At 42.0% G+C, this 21,624-nt stretch overlaps 1 protein-coding gene across 1 annotated transcript in view; it reads left to right on the top strand.

Moving 5' to 3' along the window:
- LOC121535307 (solute carrier family 22 member 23) overlaps positions 1–21,624 on the top strand; it is a 67,239-nt gene that overhangs the window by 37,742 nt on the left and 7,873 nt on the right. The window contains exons 4-9 of the mRNA XM_041842251.2: positions 8,290–8,458; positions 9,444–9,571; positions 13,669–13,771; positions 14,484–14,722; positions 15,313–15,345; positions 17,338–17,461. Coding sequence (XP_041698185.2) covers positions 8,290–8,458; positions 9,444–9,571; positions 13,669–13,771; positions 14,484–14,722; positions 15,313–15,345; positions 17,338–17,461 — 796 coding nt within the window. The remainder of the gene's footprint in view (positions 1–8,289; positions 8,459–9,443; positions 9,572–13,668; positions 13,772–14,483; positions 14,723–15,312; positions 15,346–17,337; positions 17,462–21,624) is intronic.

Here is a 21,624-nt window from a genome sequence, read left to right as displayed (position 1 = left end):
TTGGCCTGAATGCCAAACGTCATTTCTGGAGGAAACCTGGCACCATCCCTACGGTGAAGCATGGTGGTGGCAGCATCATGCTGTGGGGATGTTTTTCAGCTGCATGGACTGGGAGACTAGTCAGGATCGAGGGAAAGATGAACGGAGCAAAGTACAGAGAGATCCTTGATGAAAACCTGCTCCAGAGCGCTCAGGACCTCAGACTGGGGTGAAGGTTCACCTTCCAACAGGACAACGACCCTAAGCACACAGCCAAGACAACGCAGGAGTAGCTTCGGGACAAGTCTCTGAATGCCCTTGAGTGGCCCAGCCAGAGCCCAGACTTGAACCCGATGGAACGTCTCTGGAGAAACCTGAAAATAGCTGTGCAGCAACGATCCCCAACCAACCTGACAGAGGTTGAGAGGATCTGCAGAGAAGAACGGGAGAAACTCCCCAAATACAGGTGTGCCAAGCTTGTAGCGTCATACCCAAGAACACTTGAGACTGTAATCGCTGCCAAAGGTGCTTCAACAAAGTACTGAGTAAAGGGTCTGAATACTTATGTAAATGTGATATTTGAATTGTTTATTTATAATAAATCTGCAAAAAATTCTAAAAACCTGTTTTTGCTTTGTCATTATGGGGTATTGTGTGTAGATTGATGGGGGGGGTGGGGGGATTTTATTGTGTTTTGATGTTCCAAACATATTGCTCACTATATATCTGCTGCAGGGTGACGTGAGACCATGAAAAAAAATTGTTTTGAAAATTGGGAAATAAAATCGATACTTGGAGTGAAATATCCATATAGTATCGCCCAAAGATAATATTGCAATAGGTAACTGTATCTATTTTCCCCCAACACATGTAGAACATCGACATTTTTATACATTTAGCACAGATACATTGCTATACATTTAGCACAGATACATTGCTATACATTTAGCACAGATACATTGCTAGACATTTAGCACAGACATTGCTATACAGTGGGGAAAAAAAGTATTTAGGCAGCCACTAATTGTGCAAGTTCTCCCACTTAAAAAGATGAGAGATTTTCATCATAGGTACACGTCAACTATGACAGACAAATTGAGAAAAAAAAATCCAGAAAATCACATTGTAGGATTTTTTATGAATTTATTTGCAAATTATGGTGGAAAATAAGTATTTGGTCAATAACAAAAGTTTCTCAATACTTTGTTGTATACCCTTTGTTGGCAATGACACAGGTCAAACGTTTTCTGTAAGTCTTCACAAGGTTTTCACACACTGTTGCTGGTATTTTGACCCATTCCTCCATGCAGATCTCCTCTAGAGCAGTGATGTTTTGGGGCTGTCGCTGGGAAACACAGACTTTCAACTCCCTCCAAAGATTTTCTATGGGGTTGAGATCTGGAGACTGGCTAGGCCACTCCAGGACCTTGAAATGCTTCTTACGAAGCCACTCCTTCGTTGCCCGGGCGGTGTGTTTGGGATCATTGTCATGCTGAAAGACCCAGCCACGTTTCATCTTCAATGCCCTTGCTGATGGAAGGAGGTTTTCACTCAAAATCTCACGATACATGGCCCCATTCCTTCTTTCCTTTACACGGATCAGTTGTCCTGGTCCCTTTGCAGAAAAACAGCCCCAAAGCATGATGTTTCCACCACCATGCTTCACAGTAGGTATGGTGTTCTTTGGATGCAACTCAGCATTCTTTGTCCTCCAAACACGACGAGTTGAGTTTTTACCAAAAAGTTCTATTTTGGTTTCATCTGACCATATGACATTCTCCCAATCCTCTTCTGGATCATCCAAATGCACTCTAGCAAACTTCAGACGGGCCTGGACATGTACTGGCTTAAGCAGGGGGACACGTCTGGCACTGCAGGATTTGAGTCCCTGGCGGCGTAGTGTGTTACTGATGGTAGGCTTTGTTACTTTGGTCCCAGCTCTCTGCAGGTCATTCACTAGGTCCCCCCGTGTGGTTCTGGGATTTTTGCTCACCGTTCTTGTGATAATTTTGACCCCACGGGGTGAGATCTTGCGTGGAGCCCCAGATCGAGGGAGATTATCAGTGGTCTTGTATGTCTTCCATTTCCTAATAATTGCTCCCACAGTTGATTTCTTCAAACCAAGCTGCTTACCTATTGCAGATTCAGTCTTCCCAGCCTGGTGCAGGTTTACAATGTTGTTTCTGGTGTCCTTTGACAGCTCTTTGGTCTTGGCCATAGTGGAGTTTGGATTGTGACTGTTTGAGGTTGTGGACAGGTGTCTTTTATACTGATAACAAGTTCAAACAGGTGCCATTAATACAGGTAACGAGTGGAGGACAGAGGAGCCTCTTAAAGAAGAAGTTACAGGTCTGTGAGAGCCAGAAATCTTGCTTGTTTGTAGGTGACCAAATACTTATTTTCCACCATAATTTGCAAATAAATTCATAAAAAATCCTACAATGTGATTTTCTGGATTTTTTTCCCTCAATTTGCCTGTCATAGTTGACGTGTACCTATGATGAAAATTACAGGCCTCTCTCATCTTTTTAAGTGGGAGAACTTGCACAATTGGTGGCTGAGGGTAGTGCGTACGGCCCAGTACATCACTGGGGCCAAGCTTCCTGCCATCCAGGACCTCTATACCAGGCGGTGTCAGAGGATGGCCCTCAAAATTGTCAAAGACTCCAGCCACCCTAGTCATAGACTGTTCTCTCTGCTACCGCATGGCAAGCGTACCGGAGTGCCAAGTCTAGGTCCAAAGACTTCTCAACAGCTTCTACCCCCAAGCCATAAGACTCCTGAACAGCTAATCATGGCTACCCGGACTATTTGCACTGCCCCCCCACCCCATCCTTTTTACGCTGCTGCTACTCTGTTAATTATTTATGCATAGTCACTTTAACTCTACCCACATGTACATATTACCTCAACTACCTCAACTAGCCGGTGCCCCTGCACATTGACTCTGCAACGGTACCCCCCTGTATATATAGCCTCCCTACTGTTACTTTATTTTACTTCTGCTCTTTTTTTTCTCAACACTTTTTTTGTTGTTGTTTTATTTTTACTTTTTTTGTTAAAAATAAATGCACTGTTGGTTAAGGGCTGTAAGTAAGTATTTCACTGTAATGTCTGCACCTGTTGTATTCGGCGCATGTGACCAATAAAATTTGATTTTGATTTTAATTTATTTTTTATTTTGACTAAATACTTTTTCCCCCACTGTACATTTAGCATTGCACAGAGAAACGGCAGAGATACTGTATGTACTGAAAAACAGGAAAACACTAATCAACTCTAAAGAGTACATAGATGTAATATGTAATATCCGTAGCCCCTCTTCTGTGTGAGCCGGGGGGCAGCGTACCCCCTGTTTGCCCTGCTCTATCCTGGTCTGTTTCCCCTCTGGTGATGGGGGAGTAAAGCTGGTTCATTCAGACAGGATTTGGGCCAGCTCTGTTCCCCTTCCTGCTGCAGTACGTAGGACTGAATATGTGTGTGGGCATGCTGAGTCCATGCTCAGTCTTGGATCCTTATAGCTTCAATGTCAGTTTATCTATCTCTCTGTCTACCTGTCTATGTTTTAATTGATTGTCAATGGGTTATCTGGGTGGATGTATCACTTAGGCCTGTTCACATTAGCAGACACTGTCCATCTCTCTGCTGTAGAGAAGAGCTTTTCATCATACACTATGGATATGGCTTCCTGAGGACACCAGCCACAGCCTGCTGCACTGTGCTCACTCACCCTCAGGAACTAGGATCAGTTAGATACTTATGATGAAGGCATGTTGGACACCGGCTTAACTAAACATGGATCACCTAGTGATATATTTGCCTCCCCACTACAGACAAATGTCTGCTGAGATCAGCCCTATTTCTCAGAGAGACAGAGAAGGATGTCTAGGTAGAAGAAATGGAGGAGTTTCTCCAATGAGAGGAGAGGAGGAAATATGTGACTGGGTGGGTCATTCACAGGCTGGGTTACCACAGAATCCCTTCCCTCCTTCTCTTCCTGTCCTCCCCCACTCCCTAAATCTCTGTGTCTAGATACATGAGTTAAGATGCACACTCAGTGCTTCCTCTGAGCAGGGTAAAGTTCACTTTTGTGCTGAGTGTACATTCCCCGGCTGATAGGCAAACTTCCTTTCCCTCCTCCACTATATCCCTCCATGCCTATCTCTCACACCTAGCCCCCATCCTATCTTGGGGGTCTATATCCCTCCCTATCAGAAGTCCCAGTGTGGTGGATGGATGGGGAGCTTTTATCCATAGCTTGATACTGTAGTATGCCCATTTTGCAGACTCCGTGTTATTCAAACCACTCACGCTTTCACAGCATGATATAACCACATGATCTCTCACCCTTTGGATAAGTGACATTTACCCACTGTCCAAAGCAACAGAGCAGGACTGCATAGTATATTTTTGCTTATCATGGTGTAGGGAGTCAACGGTAGACCTAATCCGTCAACTTTTTGGACTATTTTATGTCTGTCTGGGGTCCCATCTGGGACTAGTAGAGCTGAGGTGTAATCATTACTCCAAACAGTTTTGCCACGAAAACTAGCGTTTCTATTGGACAGGTTCAGCAAACAGGGAGGGACCTACCTGAGTCTGTCCAATAGAAACGCTCGTTTTTGTTGCAAAAGTAACAAAACTAGTTTTGCAACTGTTTGGAGTAATGATTACTCCCCAGATACATCCTTTTTGTGTTGATAGTAGTGTCTGTTTTTACTACAGAGACAGACGCAAACTCACATGTGACCTCACTTAAAGTCCACAAAGAATGAGATAGGCCTACTACAGGCACACACGCAAGAACGCACACACACACACACGCAGGCACGCAGTGACACATACACACGCAGGCACGCAGTGACACATACACACACACACGCAGGCACGCAGTGACACATACACACACACACACACACAAAGGCACGCAGTGACACATACACACACACACAAAGGCACGCAGTGACACATACACACACAAGCAGGCACGCAGGCACGCAGTGCCACATACACACACACGCAGGCACGCAGTGACACATACACACACACACACAAAGGCACGCAGGGACACATACACACACACACAAGCAGGCACGCAGGCACGCAGTGAAACATACACACACGCAGGCACGCAGTGACACATACACATACACACACACACACCACACACAGTCTAACCCTAACCCTAACTTTAACCCTTACACTAACTCTAACCCTAACCTTAACCCTAACCCTAACCTTAACCCCAAAACCTAACCATAACCCTAACACTAATTCTAACCTTAACCCTAAACCCCCTAGAAATAGCATTTGACCTTGTGGGGACTAACAAAATGTCCCAAGTTGGTCAAATGTTTATTTGTTTACTATTCTTGTGGGGATTTCTGGTCCCCACAGGTATAGTTAAACACGTCCACACAGAGTCAGTCTTAAGTCTCAACCTTTCTGAATATTGAGCACATGGTTGCACACACATTATTCCATTTGTACTATCTCTTGAAGAAGAAAAAAAACTGTAATCAGTATTCTGAGTCTTATTATCTACAATCTTTTTAAGAATGACACCTTTACAAAGTGTAATATGTCTACCACCACATCTTTACTGTATTTAGAAGGAGCAGACCCTGGAGCTGTTTACAGGTTGGGAACACACAAACCCAGTGGCTGGGAGAAGGGGGGGAGGCAGGGGTTGACGACATGGCATGGGGCCATGAGGAGATCATGTGACTGCCGGGGAAAGGTCAGTGTGGTGTGTTACCCGCTGGTCACAGGGAAATAACATCACTGTAGGCCCCTAGTGGTAAGATACTGTAATGTTCTCAGAACAATGGATCCTCTTTGACTCACTGGACATGTTCTTGAAGTTGCATGTTCTATTCCAGAATCCACACTGTGTTGGACTACTTGGTAAACAGAGGCTGCAAACCAGAGGCTTTTGGCAGATAATGGCTTTTGATGGATAGGCTACTCCTTGATTCCAATGCTGTCACCCACCATGGCTTTAGATGAGTCTTGTCAGTTGTCATCATGTGTGTTACCGAAGTCCCGTTTTAGTGCATTTGGTCACTCCTTTTTGGTCACCCATGAGTCACCTCAGTATCACCCCTGTGTCATCCTGGCTTTCTGTGAGTGCTTTGTGTGTGACATCACCTGAGCGCTGGGATTTGTGTCAGCAGGCAGGGCAGGTCCTGGGCTGATGGTTGGAGGTTGGGGCTGGTGCAGGGCAGTGTGGGCTGCTAATCAGGAGGGATGTGTAGGATTAGGGTCAGCTGTAGTAAGGAGCTCAGGAGGCCTCCACCTCCAGTCCTCAAGTCTCCATTCTGCACCTTCAGGAGCTTACAAGTGTATGTGTGTGAGTGTCTGTGTGTGAGTGTGCATGTTAGTCAGGGAATGTCTGTAAGTCGCTCTGGATAAGAGCGTCTGCTAAATGACTAAAATGTAAATGTAAATGTCTGTGTGTCTGTGTGAGCGTGCATGTCTCATGTATTTTCACACATACAGTACCAGTCAAAAGTTTGGACAAAACAAAAGTAAAGGCTATTTGACCAAGAAAGAGAGTGATGGAGTGCTGCATCAGATGACCTGGCCTCCACAATCACCCGACCTCAACCAAATTGAGATGGTTTGGGATGAGTTGGTCCGCAGAGTGAAGGAAAAGCAGCCTGTGCTCAGCATATGTGGGAACCTTCAAGAGTGTTGGAAAAGCATTCCAGGTGAAGCTGGTTGAGAGAATGCCAAGAGTGTGCAAAGCTGTCATCAAGGCAAAGGGTGGCTACTTTGAAGAATCTCAAATATAAAATATATTTGGATTTGTTTAACACTTTTTTGGGTTACTACATGATTCCAAATGTGTTATTTCATAGTTTTGATGTCTTCACTATTATTCTACAATGTAGAAAATAGTAAAAATAAAGAAAATCCCTTGAATGAGTAGGTGTGTCCAAACTTTTGACTGGTACTGTAGTACTTCTGTAGAATGTACTGTAAGTACATCCATATGTTCGATTCACACACTCACAAAACCACATAACACCAACCCATGATATTTCCAGTGACCCATGACTTTACTCACAAAACTCCCACAGAGGTTCAGGATGAGGTTACTCCAAAACCCAACACTCCCTCTCCTCTCTCCCCTCCCACACCTCTCCCCTCTCGTCTTCCCCTCTACCTCTCCTCTTCAGTCTTAGCTTTGTTGTTACAGCTGCGTTACTGTCAAGTGTCATGGTGAGGTTACACCAAACCCAACACTCCCTCTCCTCTCTCCCACCTCTCTCTCACCCCTCTCCTCTCTCCTCTCCTCCTCCTCCTCAGTCTTAGCTCTGTCGTTCCAGCTGCGTTACTGTCCCGTGAACACAAAGCATTATTCAAACTAGCTAGGAGGGGGGCAGATCCTAATTGAAATTCCGGCCTTTTCCTCAGGGGTGGAGCGGAGCTGCAGCCTGCTGACACTGTATTATCTCGGCCCTATCACCTTGAAAGACCCAGTTGGAGCTGAGCTATGTGCTCCAGCTGCAGAATGTAGCCACCAGAAGAAGAAAAAACACAAGTAAAAAAGAAAGATAGGAGGAGATATAAAGTGATGAATGGAGGACAAAAGACTGAGAAAGAGAAGGGAAGGGAAAGGGAACTGTTGTTGCAATACAGTACCACTCACCATCTTCTTCAGTTTGATATAGCCTATTTTATTCTACGCTATGCTGCTGCAGTGTCTAGCTAGCTAATGGGCTGAGTTCTGTGTTTCTGCCGGCTAGCGTGGTGGTGTTATGCATGCTAATGACTGTATGAATGAATCAGGGCCTTTCTGATAGTGGCTGGGAAGAAATTAGTACAAGGAGACCCTCATTAGTTCACTGCAATAGGTTTGGTTCAGTCGGATCAGGACAGAGACTGTGTTGTGTCCTAGCCATGGAAGAGTCAGTGCTCTTCAGCTAAAATAGGCTAATAGTCCCATATTCTCTGCATGATAATGCAGGTTTATGCAGTGGCGTCAGTCATACATTTAGAATCAGTTCTAGACAAGGTAATTAGATAATAATGTTCACAATACTAGAGTGGCATCGGTATCAGGATACCTCCTCTCCTTCCCAGGGATGGAGCTGTGTAGTGGAACTCTAGTGTCACCACTCTCCCCTCTGTCCACTCTCTCTGTCAAGTTGTGTATGTGTGGGAGTGTCATTGTTGACCTTGTGTTCCCTCTGCACCATCTCTATCATAGATTGAACTAACTGTGTCTGTGGTCAGAGTGTGTATCTATCTGTATTGTAGTTTCATGTAGGCTAACCTCTCTTTCTCCTCTCTCTCTACCAGGGATCGAGTTGTGCCTACCAGCCTGGCGTTTCTCCATGACCATGGTTGCCAGCTTCGTGGTGCTGGGTGGGCAGCTCCTGATGCCAGGGATGGCATATCTCTGTCGAGACTGGCAGGTCCTGCAGGCTGTCATCATCTGCCCGCTGCTCCTCATGCTGGCTTATATCTGGTGAGGACAACACCTACTTTACTCCCCATCTCAGGCAAAGCGCAAAACTGTTCTGGGACCAGGCTATACTTCAACACCTGCTACAATTTGGCATCTCAGTGTTGATATATTTAGCTATTTATTGTATGCATACAGAGGATCCCATTTAGATTGAAAATACTGATTTAATTCACTTGATAAGGTGCTACTCCCAATTATCCGACACTACAGGTCATGATTGGTTTCTGCTTTATGTTAATGTGGGTTATATTTATCCAATGCTCATATTATGTATGTATGAAATGAGTATGGGGCCAGTGGGGCATGGGAGAACTCGGAAATGCAGTATTATCTGTGTAGTTCCCAGGACACTGGAGTTTAATCAGAGATGTATAGAATCAGAGGGAAGCTTCTTGGGATTTTTCCAGCTCTGTTTCCCTCTGTAATAACAATACCTAATCATCTATTATATTTGTAGCTTAAGCTACTGTACATGTTACTATAGCTGGTATTTTTAAAGCCTGGGTAATAAGTCATAATTAATTAACCACCTGAGTCTGAAAATGGTGTGTATGTGTGTGTGTGTGTCTGTGTGTATATACAGTATATATATATATATATATATATATACTGTATATATACACGGACACACACGGACACACACATGGACACACACCATTTTCAGATTCAGGGATTCCCACAGAGCCTGAGGAGGAGACTGATTTATTGAGATTCCTATCAGCCTCTCATTAAATCCCAGTGAAAAAAATTCATACTAATTTCAGTCCCCTGTAGCTCAGTTGGTAGAGCATGGCGCTTGCAACGCCAGGGTTGTGGGTTCGTTTCCCACGGGGGGCCAGTAGGAAAATGTATGCACTCACTAACTGTAAGTCGCTCTGAATAAGAGCGTCTGCTAAATGACTGAAATGTTTTTTTTAAATGTATTCAGCGGTTCATATTGTATTGAGGAGAGAGTTAGTGAGTGTTCTGTCTTGTCTCCATGCAGGATCTTTCCTGAGTCGCTGCGGTGGCTGCTGGCCACTCAACAGTACGGCCGCTCCAAGTGGATCATGGGACACATCATCAAGAAGAACCAGGTCAACCCCGAGCTGGACACTGACCACATCCTTACAGGTAGAGATCACTATTGTAATTATTGCTGTAATTAACACTATCTAATTAGCCCAAGTGTTTCGTCTTTGGTTTAAATTAGTTTCTTTGCTCTGCTATGGGTTTAATTTTGTTATTTGGAAGTGAAATGTTTGTTGATCCCTGAAGTGAAAGGTTCTCCTTAGACAATATCTCTAGAAAGGACAGTTAGGCTAGTCTCTAGATCCTTTTCATTATTATTCACTATCTATTAACGTTGAACAAAACTCTGGCTGTGTTTACGCAGGCAGCCCAATTCAGATCTTTTTTTTCACTAATTGGTCATTTGACCAATCAGATCAGCTCTGAAAAAAATATGATGTGAAAGATCAGATGTAATTGGTCAAAAGACAAATTAGTGGAAAGAATATCAGAATTAGGCTGCCTGTGTAAACGCAGCCATGAGCATACAGTATATAAGAATACCAATGTTAGTTTCTCTCTGAGACAGAAAGGCCTCGGCAGGCTCAGTAGAGTGTAGGTCCCTGTTGTCCAGTCAACAGTCTATATGGATTATCTGACTGACGGGGGAAGATCCCCTTCCTTCCTCTCTGCCTGGTTACCATAGTAACAGCTCTCTCTCCTGGGGGCGGAGGGATATCGGCGGCAGGGTAGGAAACCTACACCGTGGCCTCATGGACCCGACCCTTCGGACCCTAATTAACTTTATTAGCAGTGTTGGGGTGTAGTGAACTATAAGTAGTTTGCAGTAACACATTTGCAGTAGCTTGGTGGTAGTTGAACTAAATTCTAATCCAGTAGTGTTTTCAGTAGTTACTTACTTTTTTTCCAAGTAGCGGTGTAGCTATCTACTGGAACTACATATTACATTTTTCCAACAAAAAATATCAGACCTGCCTAATTCTCACTTGAAACATTGTTTAAATGTTTAATAGGATAAATACATGTTCTGTTAACATCTGACTCCAGAGTGAACTTTGTTCTTGCAATTTGTAGTCTATGACATTTCAGATTTAGATAGGGTAATTTATCACAAAGTAGTTTGGAGTTAATGAACTACTTTTTCAAAGTAACTTTAGTTAAGTAAACTATATTTTTCTTATGGGTAGCTTTCTTCCAGTGTGAAGTATTGTTAGTTTGGTAAACTATATTTTCAGAGTAGCTTCCCCAACACGGTTTATCAGGGCCTTTAGAGGGAGGAGGGGAGAAGGAGATGGGGAGAGGCATCGCTCATAGACAACAGATGGGACCAGGTCAATCCCTTTGACCTCTACCTTAGTGTCTGGATAGTGGATAGGCACAGCCATAGCCAGGCCAGGCCAGACTCCTGCAGTTTGGACAAGAGATAACTGGGTGACTCTCATGAAACCAGTTTTAAAATGTCTGTAGCAAATTAAGTTACAAAACCATGATGCATCATTCTGAGGACTAAGATGTCTAGTCTTATTTTAAATACATTTTAAATTTTCGCCTGAATTTTGTACATTTCCACTGTAAATCCTCATTACCAAAATGTGTCCGGATAAAATTATCGGGTCAAATCTTTTTATAAATAACTACCTTATTTGAATAAAACACAAAATATGTTGCTGTAGTTTGTCCATAAATCATAAGAATTGTATACTAATTGAAGTTTATATTAAAACTATAATATTTATTCGGTACATACAGTGTCTGTGGACATCTCATTACGTAACACTTTTTCAAGTTCCTGTAAAAACTTCAATCAGTTTTTAAATAAAGTTTTATTCACCCATGATGCACCATCTAGAGGATTATTCCTTAAGTAAATGTATTTGCTTATATGCCTTCAGAATTAGGTTCTTATTCTCAAACACCCCCTTTATCCCACTTGGCCTTCTCAGTACCGAAACAGCTAAAGAGCTCAAATTAATTTGATAATAATTGTATAATTTCATTTGAAATATTAGTATTTTCAGTGTTATGTTTAACTCACACCTTTTCATTAGGGGAGCAGTGAAATATTGATTTGTTTATTACATTTTTGGACTTCGATAACTCTTACGGTAATAAACATTTTTAAAAAATACTTTTCGGGATGGTAAAACGTTTTCAGTGTAAACTTAAACGACTAAAACCATATATAATGTATGTAGAAAAGATAACGGATCAATATATTTTTTCATAAGATCATCTTTGAGAACGAACAATCACCAAAATGATTGCCAAATAAAAAACTAGACCGTCAGGGAGAATCTAAAATTCCAAAAATTTTATGGCATGGGGCCCCCATTGATTTTGTTATAATATTTGAGTCACCACTCAGATAGCATAAGAACAAGGCATAAGCCATGGCAAAATGTGTATAATTGAAGGAAAATAGCTTTAAAACTGAACTTTCTATCAGCCCCATGGCAAAATGTGTAGAATTGCAGGAAGCTAACTGTAAAGTGTTCTCTCTGTCCCATGGTAAACAAAAAAAACACCAACATAGTGTCTTAATATGGCGTTGGGCCACCACGAGTTGCCTGAACAGCAAATTTTGCCACTGCTGCTGAAGAAAATCCTAAGGGAAACACTGTATACAGGTAACTGCCAAAATAAAGGAAAAACCAACATAAAGTGTCTTAATAGGGCGTTAGGCGACCACGAGCCGTCAGAACAGCTTTAATGCGCCTTGGCATAGATTCTACAAGTGTCTGGAACCTATTGGAGGGATCTTTCACGAGAAATTCCATTATTTTGTGTTTTGTTGATGGTGGTGGAAAACGCTGTCTCATTCAGTGACCACTTGTGCCCTGTGGATGGGGGTATTGTCACCCTGGAAGAGACCACTCCCATCAGGATAGAAACGATTCACCATAGGTTGAAGGTGATCACTCAGAATGGCTGTGTATTTACTGGTGTTTACCTTGCCCTCTAAACCTTGTTCTTTAAACCATGCCAGGAAAAGGCACACCACACCATAATAGAGCTGCCAGAACCCTAATTTACTCAAGTGTTTCCTTTATTTTGGCAGTTACCTGTAGCTGTGCCCTTTTACCTAGGAGGTATTCTTGTCAGGTATGATATGGCAGAGTAAAATGCTAACCATTTACAAATTATTATGTTGCTGTGCTACTCAGAGTAACAGTGAGAATAGATAGTAAAACAGAGTTGCTTAATATGAAATCAACTATTTTCTTAGCATCCAGAGATCCTCTAGAGCAGTGTGTGCTGATGCAGTGTAGAGAGACAGTGTGTCTGTCAGCAGGGCCGTCCCATTCTTCCTCACACAGCTCTCTGTCCTCCTCTTATCATCTGCATCTATGGGTGTAGCTAGCTAGAGCATTCCTTCTCTCTGTAGTGGTAGAGCTATGCTCGTGTCATCTTTCCATGGTGCACCTGGTTCTCTTAGCTGGAGACACTTCACAATAAAGCCAGAAGCAGCCTCTGGGTGTTTGTCAAATCAAATTAAAGTTTATTCGTCACTTACACAGTTTACTGCTGGTATAAACGGTGCAGCGAAATGCTTACTTGCGAGCTCCCTCGACAATGCAGTACAAATATGATGTATTGGGCCGTCCGCACCACCCTCTGTAGAGACCTGTGGTTGAGGGCGGTGCAGTTGTGTGTGTGTGTGTGTGTGTGTTATGTAGCCTTCTGAATGTAACATAACTAGCCCCTGAAAAGGGCCACCCGTTTAAGAGCCAATCATAGATGAGGGATTATGGCTATGCTGCTAGGCCAGAGGATGACTTCAAAGCTCCATCATTTTATAGAGATAAACTTGGAATGCTGCCTATCACGTGCATATGTGTGTGCACATGCAGAAAGTGGAGTTTTGTTTCCATAGCAACCCATTATATTTCAAAACATCCGTGCCCCATGCCATGATCCGTGCTGCGCTGGGGCGTTGTCCTCTGAACACAATCCATTCATTCACTCGTCTTCTTTTCCTCTAGTCACCCAATCCTTCCCCCTGTCATACCTCTCTCCTGACAGGAAGAGATGTCACATGATGAAATGTGTTGGAATGAATCACATAGTGTGCAGCTGAAAGTGTCCTTAGACTGCTTCCCTCACCTAAACCCTAACCATCATGTGGAATTAGATGAAGCTCTGTGGTTGACTGTACAACCTGGTATAAAGCCTTATGTGACTTATTTTCATTGTTTCAGAGCTGCAGAAAGCGCTTCACAAGAAACCCAAAAAGACATGTATTGTAAAGATGGTGGGGACAAGGAACCTGTGGAAAAACATTGTGGTCCTCTGTGTGAACTCGTAAGTATCTTCTTTGTGTGTCTGGCAGTGTGTGTCTGTGTGAGCGTGTGCATGTGTCCATGATGCAGCTGTCAGTAAGACGCCTCTGGGTGTTAAATGCGGTGGCCGTTGTGCCATGATGATGGGACTATTGACCTGTCTGCTCGATGCAGCATCGACCAGCAGTGGCCCTCTGTGCTGTTAGCAGGCCTGTCCGTCCGTCCATCCATCCGTCACTCTGTCTGTCTGGGCTGTTAGCAGGCATGTCTGTCCATCCGTCTGTCTGTCTGTTTATCCATTCATCCATCCATCTGTCTATCTATCTGCCTTCAGAATAAAGATTCACCTCTTCCCTCACATAACCCAGTCATTTATAGACATGCAGACATAGACACAGCCCTTGCTATTTCAGTGCACGGTGCCCCTGACTCTAGTCTGACCATGAATTTTCCATGAGCTGTGTTCTTATGAGAAAACTGAGATGAGCAGGAGAGGGTGTGTGTGTGTGCTTTTGGTTTTGTTTCAGAGGAGACGAGAGGAGAGATACATTTTCCTCTTCTTTCTTCTCCCTCACTCTCTGTCCGGACTCATATCGTCTTTCGTTACCCTCTCTTCCCATATCCCCCTCTCTTTCTTTCTGTCCTCTCTGTACACTCTTTCGGCTCCTCACTCCTTTCTCCCTTATCTTCATTCTCTCTCTCCTCATTCTCTCCCCCTCTCTCCCTCTATCCAGACTGACTGGCTATGGGATCCACCATTGCTTTGCCCGCAGTATGATGGACCACCACGAGACCCACGAGTCCACCATGTTCCACAACTTCTACGGTGACTACTACACCATGGCGGGCATCGCCGTGGCTTCATGCATGGCACTGTGCCCTGCGGTGGGCCTGATGGGGAGGAGGGGAGGCCTACTCATGTTCATGATCATCACAGCCTTGGCATCACTGCTGCAGCTTGGCCTGCTCAACTGTGAGTAGCCTACAGTGTTATACACATACTGTATAGTACACACACATTCACGAACTTGCGTGCACACACACACACACAAATATACACACACACAGGCACACACACATACACACACTCACACACACACTGCAAGCACTCACACACACATTCTCACACAGTCTGTGTATTCTAGCTGCTCACCTTGTCCTATATAGCACAAAGCCATACCCTTGTTGTTTTGGAGTGGGGTTTAAATGTAGGTCTATGGGATGTGGTGTTACTGTGTAACAAGGATAAATGATTGTCTGAAATCTGTCAGAGTATTTAGTCCTTTTTAAAGAGTCACTTATATGTTAAGTGAACAAATGTTTAACCTACAACTACACATACACATCAAGGTCAAACACACACACACACACACAACACACATCTTGTGTTGTTATTTCTGTGGTGGAACTAGTGTGTGTTTTGTGACTGGAAACTTCACTTGTGGTACTGTATGGCTGTGTCTTCTTTTTTGTGTCTACTATGCTCTGTGTGCTCTGTGTGGTGTAATGTGACTACATATTAACCTGTGTATGTTTCCCTCTCTCTCCCTATGGCTCCTGTAGTGCTGGGGAAATACAGTGTCCATCTGAATATAGGTACAGTACAACCATTGATTTCTCTCCTATTCATTCTAGTGGGAGCTCAGCCAATGTTTCCCTTGTTGATGTTGCTCTGCCCTAGACTCTGAACTAATCAATACCTCATCATTCTGGCTCATAACTGTTTATCATGTTTACCGAATTATATTAGCTTACTGCAAATACTTTAACTGCTTGATAAAGAACCAAGAATGTCCTGGGCAGATGGGAGAATTCTGCAATACATTGATAACCAAATTACTGTCCTAAATGTGGTTCAAGCTGTTAGAAACACATTATGATAGCTGCAGATGTCCCCAGCGTGATTTGTTTGATATGATTAGACAAAGATTGGAGTAACTGACATCTGTATAAGATTGAAGAACACTAAGAAAGAGTCAGCATTACAAACTAACAGTACTAAAACCAGGGCTTAAATGTAGCAATGAGTTTGTTGCACAATGCTGGTGGTTCAAAGCAAAGGTTGATTTTTCACTATCACCTCAACCTAAATACTGTGACTTTTCCTATCTCTCCCTTTCTCCCAATCACTCCCACTCTCTTTCCCACCCACTCTCTAAAAACACAAACTCAAACTCATTGCAGAGTTCAGTCAGGTCCCGATAGCACAAACCATGACGTGTCATTTCAGTTTGACAACTACGACGAGTGACAGTTCAGAGGAACCATGTGACTGGCTCAGTATGCCTGTAGGCATCAGTGAATAAATAAATATCTCAAGGACTAGCTAGCTGCGTTCTGTTTACTGCATAAATACACATTCAGATCCAGCCTGCTTGTCCTTCACAGTGAAACTCAACAACAGACACATGAAACCAGCAGTTGTACAACCTTAGAAGCTAGTACATTATACCTGATACAAAATACATTATGCCGCATCACCATCATTCATCTGATCTATTTTTGATCTTGCTTGGTCTTCATGTATTCTAGTAAGAGTAACTTCTTCTTAATGCTATTTTTCATTAGAGGTGGAATTACAAGTCTTCCTGTCTGTGTTCTACTCCCTGATCCTCCTTTGTAGTGAGAGAATGATCCTCTATGTTTGGCTCTGTCTCATTGACCCTAACTAACCTCTAGCCCTCCTCTTCCCCTGTGTATTTATCCATCTACTATATTCTCTTCATTCTCTCTATCCTTAATCTTCCACCTGGCAGCAAACTGAGCCTGGCCTGTTGTCAGACAGCCAGAGGATTAGAGATTAGAGAGGAGCAGCAAACTGATCCGAGACCAGCCTCAGATTATCCTCTTTGGGCAACTTAAACATCTTTCATTTAGACACAAAACTGATCCGAGACCAGCCTCAGATGATCCTCTTTGGGCAACTTAAGCATGTTTCATTTAGACACCAAACTGATCTGAGACCAGCCTCGGATGATGCAACTTAAACATGCCTCATTCAGACATCAAACTGATCTGAGACTAGCCTCAATTTAGACATGTCTCATTCAGCAGCACTGTGTGAGTTAGTTCCAGGGTTGTTTTGTTGTTGTTTAGCTGAGGATCAGACAGATAGACGTCAGAGTAATCCTTCAGGGCTTATTGAGTTAAATGGATAACATGGTCAGGGTGATGGACAACATACAGTATGTTCAAGAACATACACGTCATAGGAATTATGTAACCATCTACATATGTTATTTATAAACCCATAGTTTTATGTCAAGATGGCAGGAAATGTGTTGTTGAAGTAGTAGGATCATCCTTCAATAACACCCTGCTCTTAGTAGAAAGCATAGGTACTTTTCATGCTCAGTGCATTGAGCATTCATAAGAGCGTCATTCATCTATCAAGGTTAGATATAGTATTTTCCTTTGAGCTTATCTCACCTTTCTACATTAGAATGTATTCTCTCTGTATAATGGCTGGATAACTGTTATGTTTGTTTGCTTTCTAAGCAGAGTGCTCATATACACTAATCTCACTTTAATAATTTAGGCTGAATCGTGTTTAATGGCTGACTCGTGTGTTGTCTTCTTTCTGTGCAGAGCACTCGGATACACTTAATAAGAACTTCTCCATCGCCTTCTCCATCATCGGCATGTTCTCCTCCCACGCTGTCAGCAACCTGAGCATCTTCTTCTGCGCTGAGATCACCCCCACTGTCATCAGGTGAGCCCACCCACACACCTCTGGAGCGTACCACTGAGGGGGGTTGAGGGATAGGTTTCAGAGGGGGCTGTGAGGATTTGTGCCGGCCAGGGTTGAGGAGAGAGCATGTTTTAGGCCTCATGGGAATTGAAAACAGGGTTTCATTTTATTCCCCTTTTATTCAGAGATGGCTTGAGTAAAATGTCTGGTTAATTTTAAAACATTTTACAGAACATTCACTCTGTCAAGCGATGTAAATATACTGTATACAAATTTGGAATTGGAGAAAGATAAAGAGGTGTGTAGTCTGAAGGTTGCTGTCATCACGTAGTGTGAAGGGAAAATACCCTGTGTTTTATGATGCTCATTATTGTAATATATATAATGTAGTCTCAGTCTTTTGATCTCAATAGAGAGGTTAATGACTTAAGGTTGCTCTGACCTGCTAGGATATTACAACCCTGCTGTTAGCACAGCACTCCCACCATGGATCTCTTCTTACATGCCCCCCTCTATAACAAAGTAAGGGTGTAGTTCTATATCCACATATTGTTTGAATTATCCTTTCCCTCTTTGGACAAACTATGACACAGCTTTGGATCGTCATGATGGTGTGTTGTATTATGTAAGGTATGGTGCGCTGCACTGCCTCGAGTGACTGGAATGCCACCTGGTGGCCAGTCACAGACCAGAAAGGAGAGAAATGATGGTACTGCTTTGGCAGGATTCACTTACAAATCAAATCAAATTTTATTTGTCACATGCATCGAATACAAGGGGTCTAGTCTATACCGTGAAATGCTTGGTTATGAGCCCTTCCCAACGATGCAGAGTAAAAAAATAAAAGTAATAGTAACACATGAATGAATCTACATCCAGGGAGTATCGGTACCAGATCAATGTGCAGGAGTACGAGGTAATTTAGGTACATATTTACATGAAGGCAGGGTAAAGTGACTAATAATAATAGTAATAATAAGAGTAAAATAAAGAACAGAGTAGCAGCAGAAAGTATTCACAACCCTTGAGTTGTTCATTTTGTTGTGTTACAGCCTGAATTCAAAATTGATTACATTTAGATTTTGTGTCACTGGCCAACACACAATACCCTCTGTAGCTCAGCTGGTAGAGCACGGCGCTTGTAACGCCAAGGTAGTGGGTTCGATCCCCGGGACCACCCATACACAAAAATGTATGCACGCACGACTGTAAGTCATTTTGGATAAAAGCGTCTGCTAAATGGCATATTATTATTATTATTATTATTATGTCAAAGAGGAATTATATTTTTAGACATTTTTACAAATAAATTACAAATAAAAAGCTGAAATGTCTTGAGTCAATAAGTATTCAACCCCTTTGTTATGGCAAGCCTAATTAAGTTCAGGAGTAAAAATGTGCTTAACAAGTCACATATGTTGCATGGACTCTGTGTGCAATAATAGTGTTTAACATGATTTTTGAATGACTACCTCATCTTTTTATCCCACACATACAATTAACTGTAAGGTCCCTTAATCAAGCAGTGAATTTCAAACACAGATTCAATCACAAAGACCAGGGAGGTTTTCCAATGCCTCGCAAAGAAGGGCACCTATTGGTAGATGGGTAAAAAAAAAAGCCGACATTGAATATCCCTTTGAGCATGGTGAGGTTATTAATTACACGTTGGATGGTGTATCAATACAACCAGTCACTACAAAGATACAGGCGTCCTTCCTAACTCAGTTGCCGGAGAGGAAGAAAACAGCTCAGGGATTTCACCATGAGGCCAATGGTGACATTAAAACAGTTTAACACTAGAACCGCCATAGGCCAATGGCCACTGACGTTTGATTTTGTAAATTTTTTAAAAATCTGCCAAAAGAAATTGCTATGTCCTGCTCCTTCCTTGACTTTTCCTAAATGTTTGTATTATATCAGAATTTTGAAATCACAAACACAAAAGTATTTAGAGCCTTTTTACTTTTTTTTCACACCTATTCCTAACTTAAACCGCTAAGACAATGTGCTGTAGGACATTGGTACCCAGCCAGGCGCTAATGCATCTTGCTCTCCTCACTGAGTGAATGACAAATGGATGAATGGGTGATAATTGTGCACCTTCCTTCACAATTACTTTTAAATTAGGCCTAACTGAATGATAAGGAGGGTGAAGAGGTTGATTTAATTTAGAAAGACAATAGCGTAATGATGCTTTTGTGTTATGCCTATTTATCAGCAGCAACTAATTTGACCACGCGCCTTGGGGGTTGATACCATTCTCTTTTAAGTTGTACTTAAAAAAAATAAGCTGTTATGGGACTGTTTTATTTACTATAACTCTATTACTAATCAGATTTGTTGTAAGGGAAATGAAAACATGCTACATGTTGCAGTAGGCCTTTTGAATAATTCAAAACATATCCTTGACTCTATCCAGCGAAGCAAATGATGCCAGCTCACTGAATAAATGACAAATGGATGGATGGAATTGGCGATAATTGTGCAAGTTACTTCACAATCAAATTTCAATTAGGCCTAACTGAATGATGAGGGTGAAGAGGTTGATTTAATTTAGAACAACAATAGTGTAATGATGAGTTTGTGTAATAAGAGTTAGCCTATAGACAAGATTAAATTGACAATAATCTGATGAGTGACAATATTAGGCCTATCAGTTATCAAATTGTACATGAAGAGATGGGTCTTTCTTGTAATTTACAAATGCATGGAAAGGAGCATCACTGTATCAAATCCTCCATCAGAGTCACATGCAGGTAAAACATGTTTATTTTTATATAGTATCAGGAAGAGCATATTCTGCAGTTTCTATTACGCTTACCTTTGTCAAATAACTCTCATAATTCAAGAGGTGCAGCTCTATTTCCAAGAATATCTGTGCTATCCATGCATTCAGCACATGACCACTAGCGCAGCAGCATTGCTCTGTCTACTAAGCAAAAACTAGTAACATAATAAACTTCAAATTAAAATATGCAATTCATCCTTTACAATTGTTCATGCACTGGTGCTTTTGTTTAGCAATACAGCAAATAATGTCACCTGTGCACCTGGCTGGTTATATTATTATTATATTTTTTGTTTCTACTTTGTCAAAAGAAGCTGTAACTGGACTTTATTAATTACTACTGTATAACTCTATTATTAATTTAATCTACAGATAAAGTTGATCAAATGGATTAAACTGTAATATTTTTATTGTAATGGAAAACGAAAATAGGCTGTAGGTCTATGTTTTTTCTAGGACTTTGTAGAATTATACAAAACATATTCTTGACACTATCTAAAAAAACAACTATTTTTTTAAAATGTATTTATATATTACCACAAATATGTCTTAATGCAATTAATCCTTTACAATAGTTTATGTACAATTTATCAAGTGTTGGTGCTTATGTTTTGCGCACCTTGTGGGTTGATATGGATCTGATGCGTCTGCTAAAGTTGACAGCCATCAACGTTCTCTAGCGAGTACTTGTAGGCTGAAAGGCCAGGTGGTTCTAGTATTAATGGATATGATTGGAGAAAACTGAGGATAGATCAACAACATTGTAGTTACTCCACAAGGAAGCCTGTACAGAATACAAATATTCCAAAACATGCATCCTTTTTGCAATAAGGCACTAAAGTAAAACAGCAAAAAAGGTGGCAAAGAAATGAACTTTATGTCCTGAATACAAAGCATTATGTTTGGGGCAAATCCAACACAACACATCACTGAGTACCACTCTTCATATTTTCAAGCATGGTGGTGGCTGCATCATGTTATGGATATGCTTGTCATCGGCAAGGACTAGGGAGTTCTTTAGGATAAAAAAAATCTAACTAATAAAGCTAAGCACAGAAAAAATCCTAGAGAAAAACCTGGTTCAGTCTGCTTTCCAACAGACACTGGGAGACAAATTCACCTTTCCACAGGACAATAACCTAAAACACAAGGCCAAATATACACAGGAGTTGCTTACCAAGGCAACATTGAATGATACTGAGTGGCGTAGTTACAGTTAAATAGGCTTGAACATCTATGGCAAGACTTGAAAATAGCTGTCTAGCAATGATCAACAACCAATTTGACAGAGCTTGAAGAATAAAAACAATTTTTTATGTGCAAATATTGTACAATTCAGTTGTGCAAGGCTCTTAGAGACTTACCCAGAAAGACTCACAGCTGTAATCACTGC

This window comes from Coregonus clupeaformis, chromosome 21, assembly GCF_020615455.1.
Source record: "Coregonus clupeaformis isolate EN_2021a chromosome 21, ASM2061545v1, whole genome shotgun sequence".
In the NCBI taxonomy this organism is placed as follows: Eukaryota; Metazoa; Chordata; class Actinopteri; order Salmoniformes; family Salmonidae; genus Coregonus; species Coregonus clupeaformis.
Note: the sequence above shows the minus strand (reverse complement) of the source record. Positions and strands in the feature narration are given on the sequence as shown.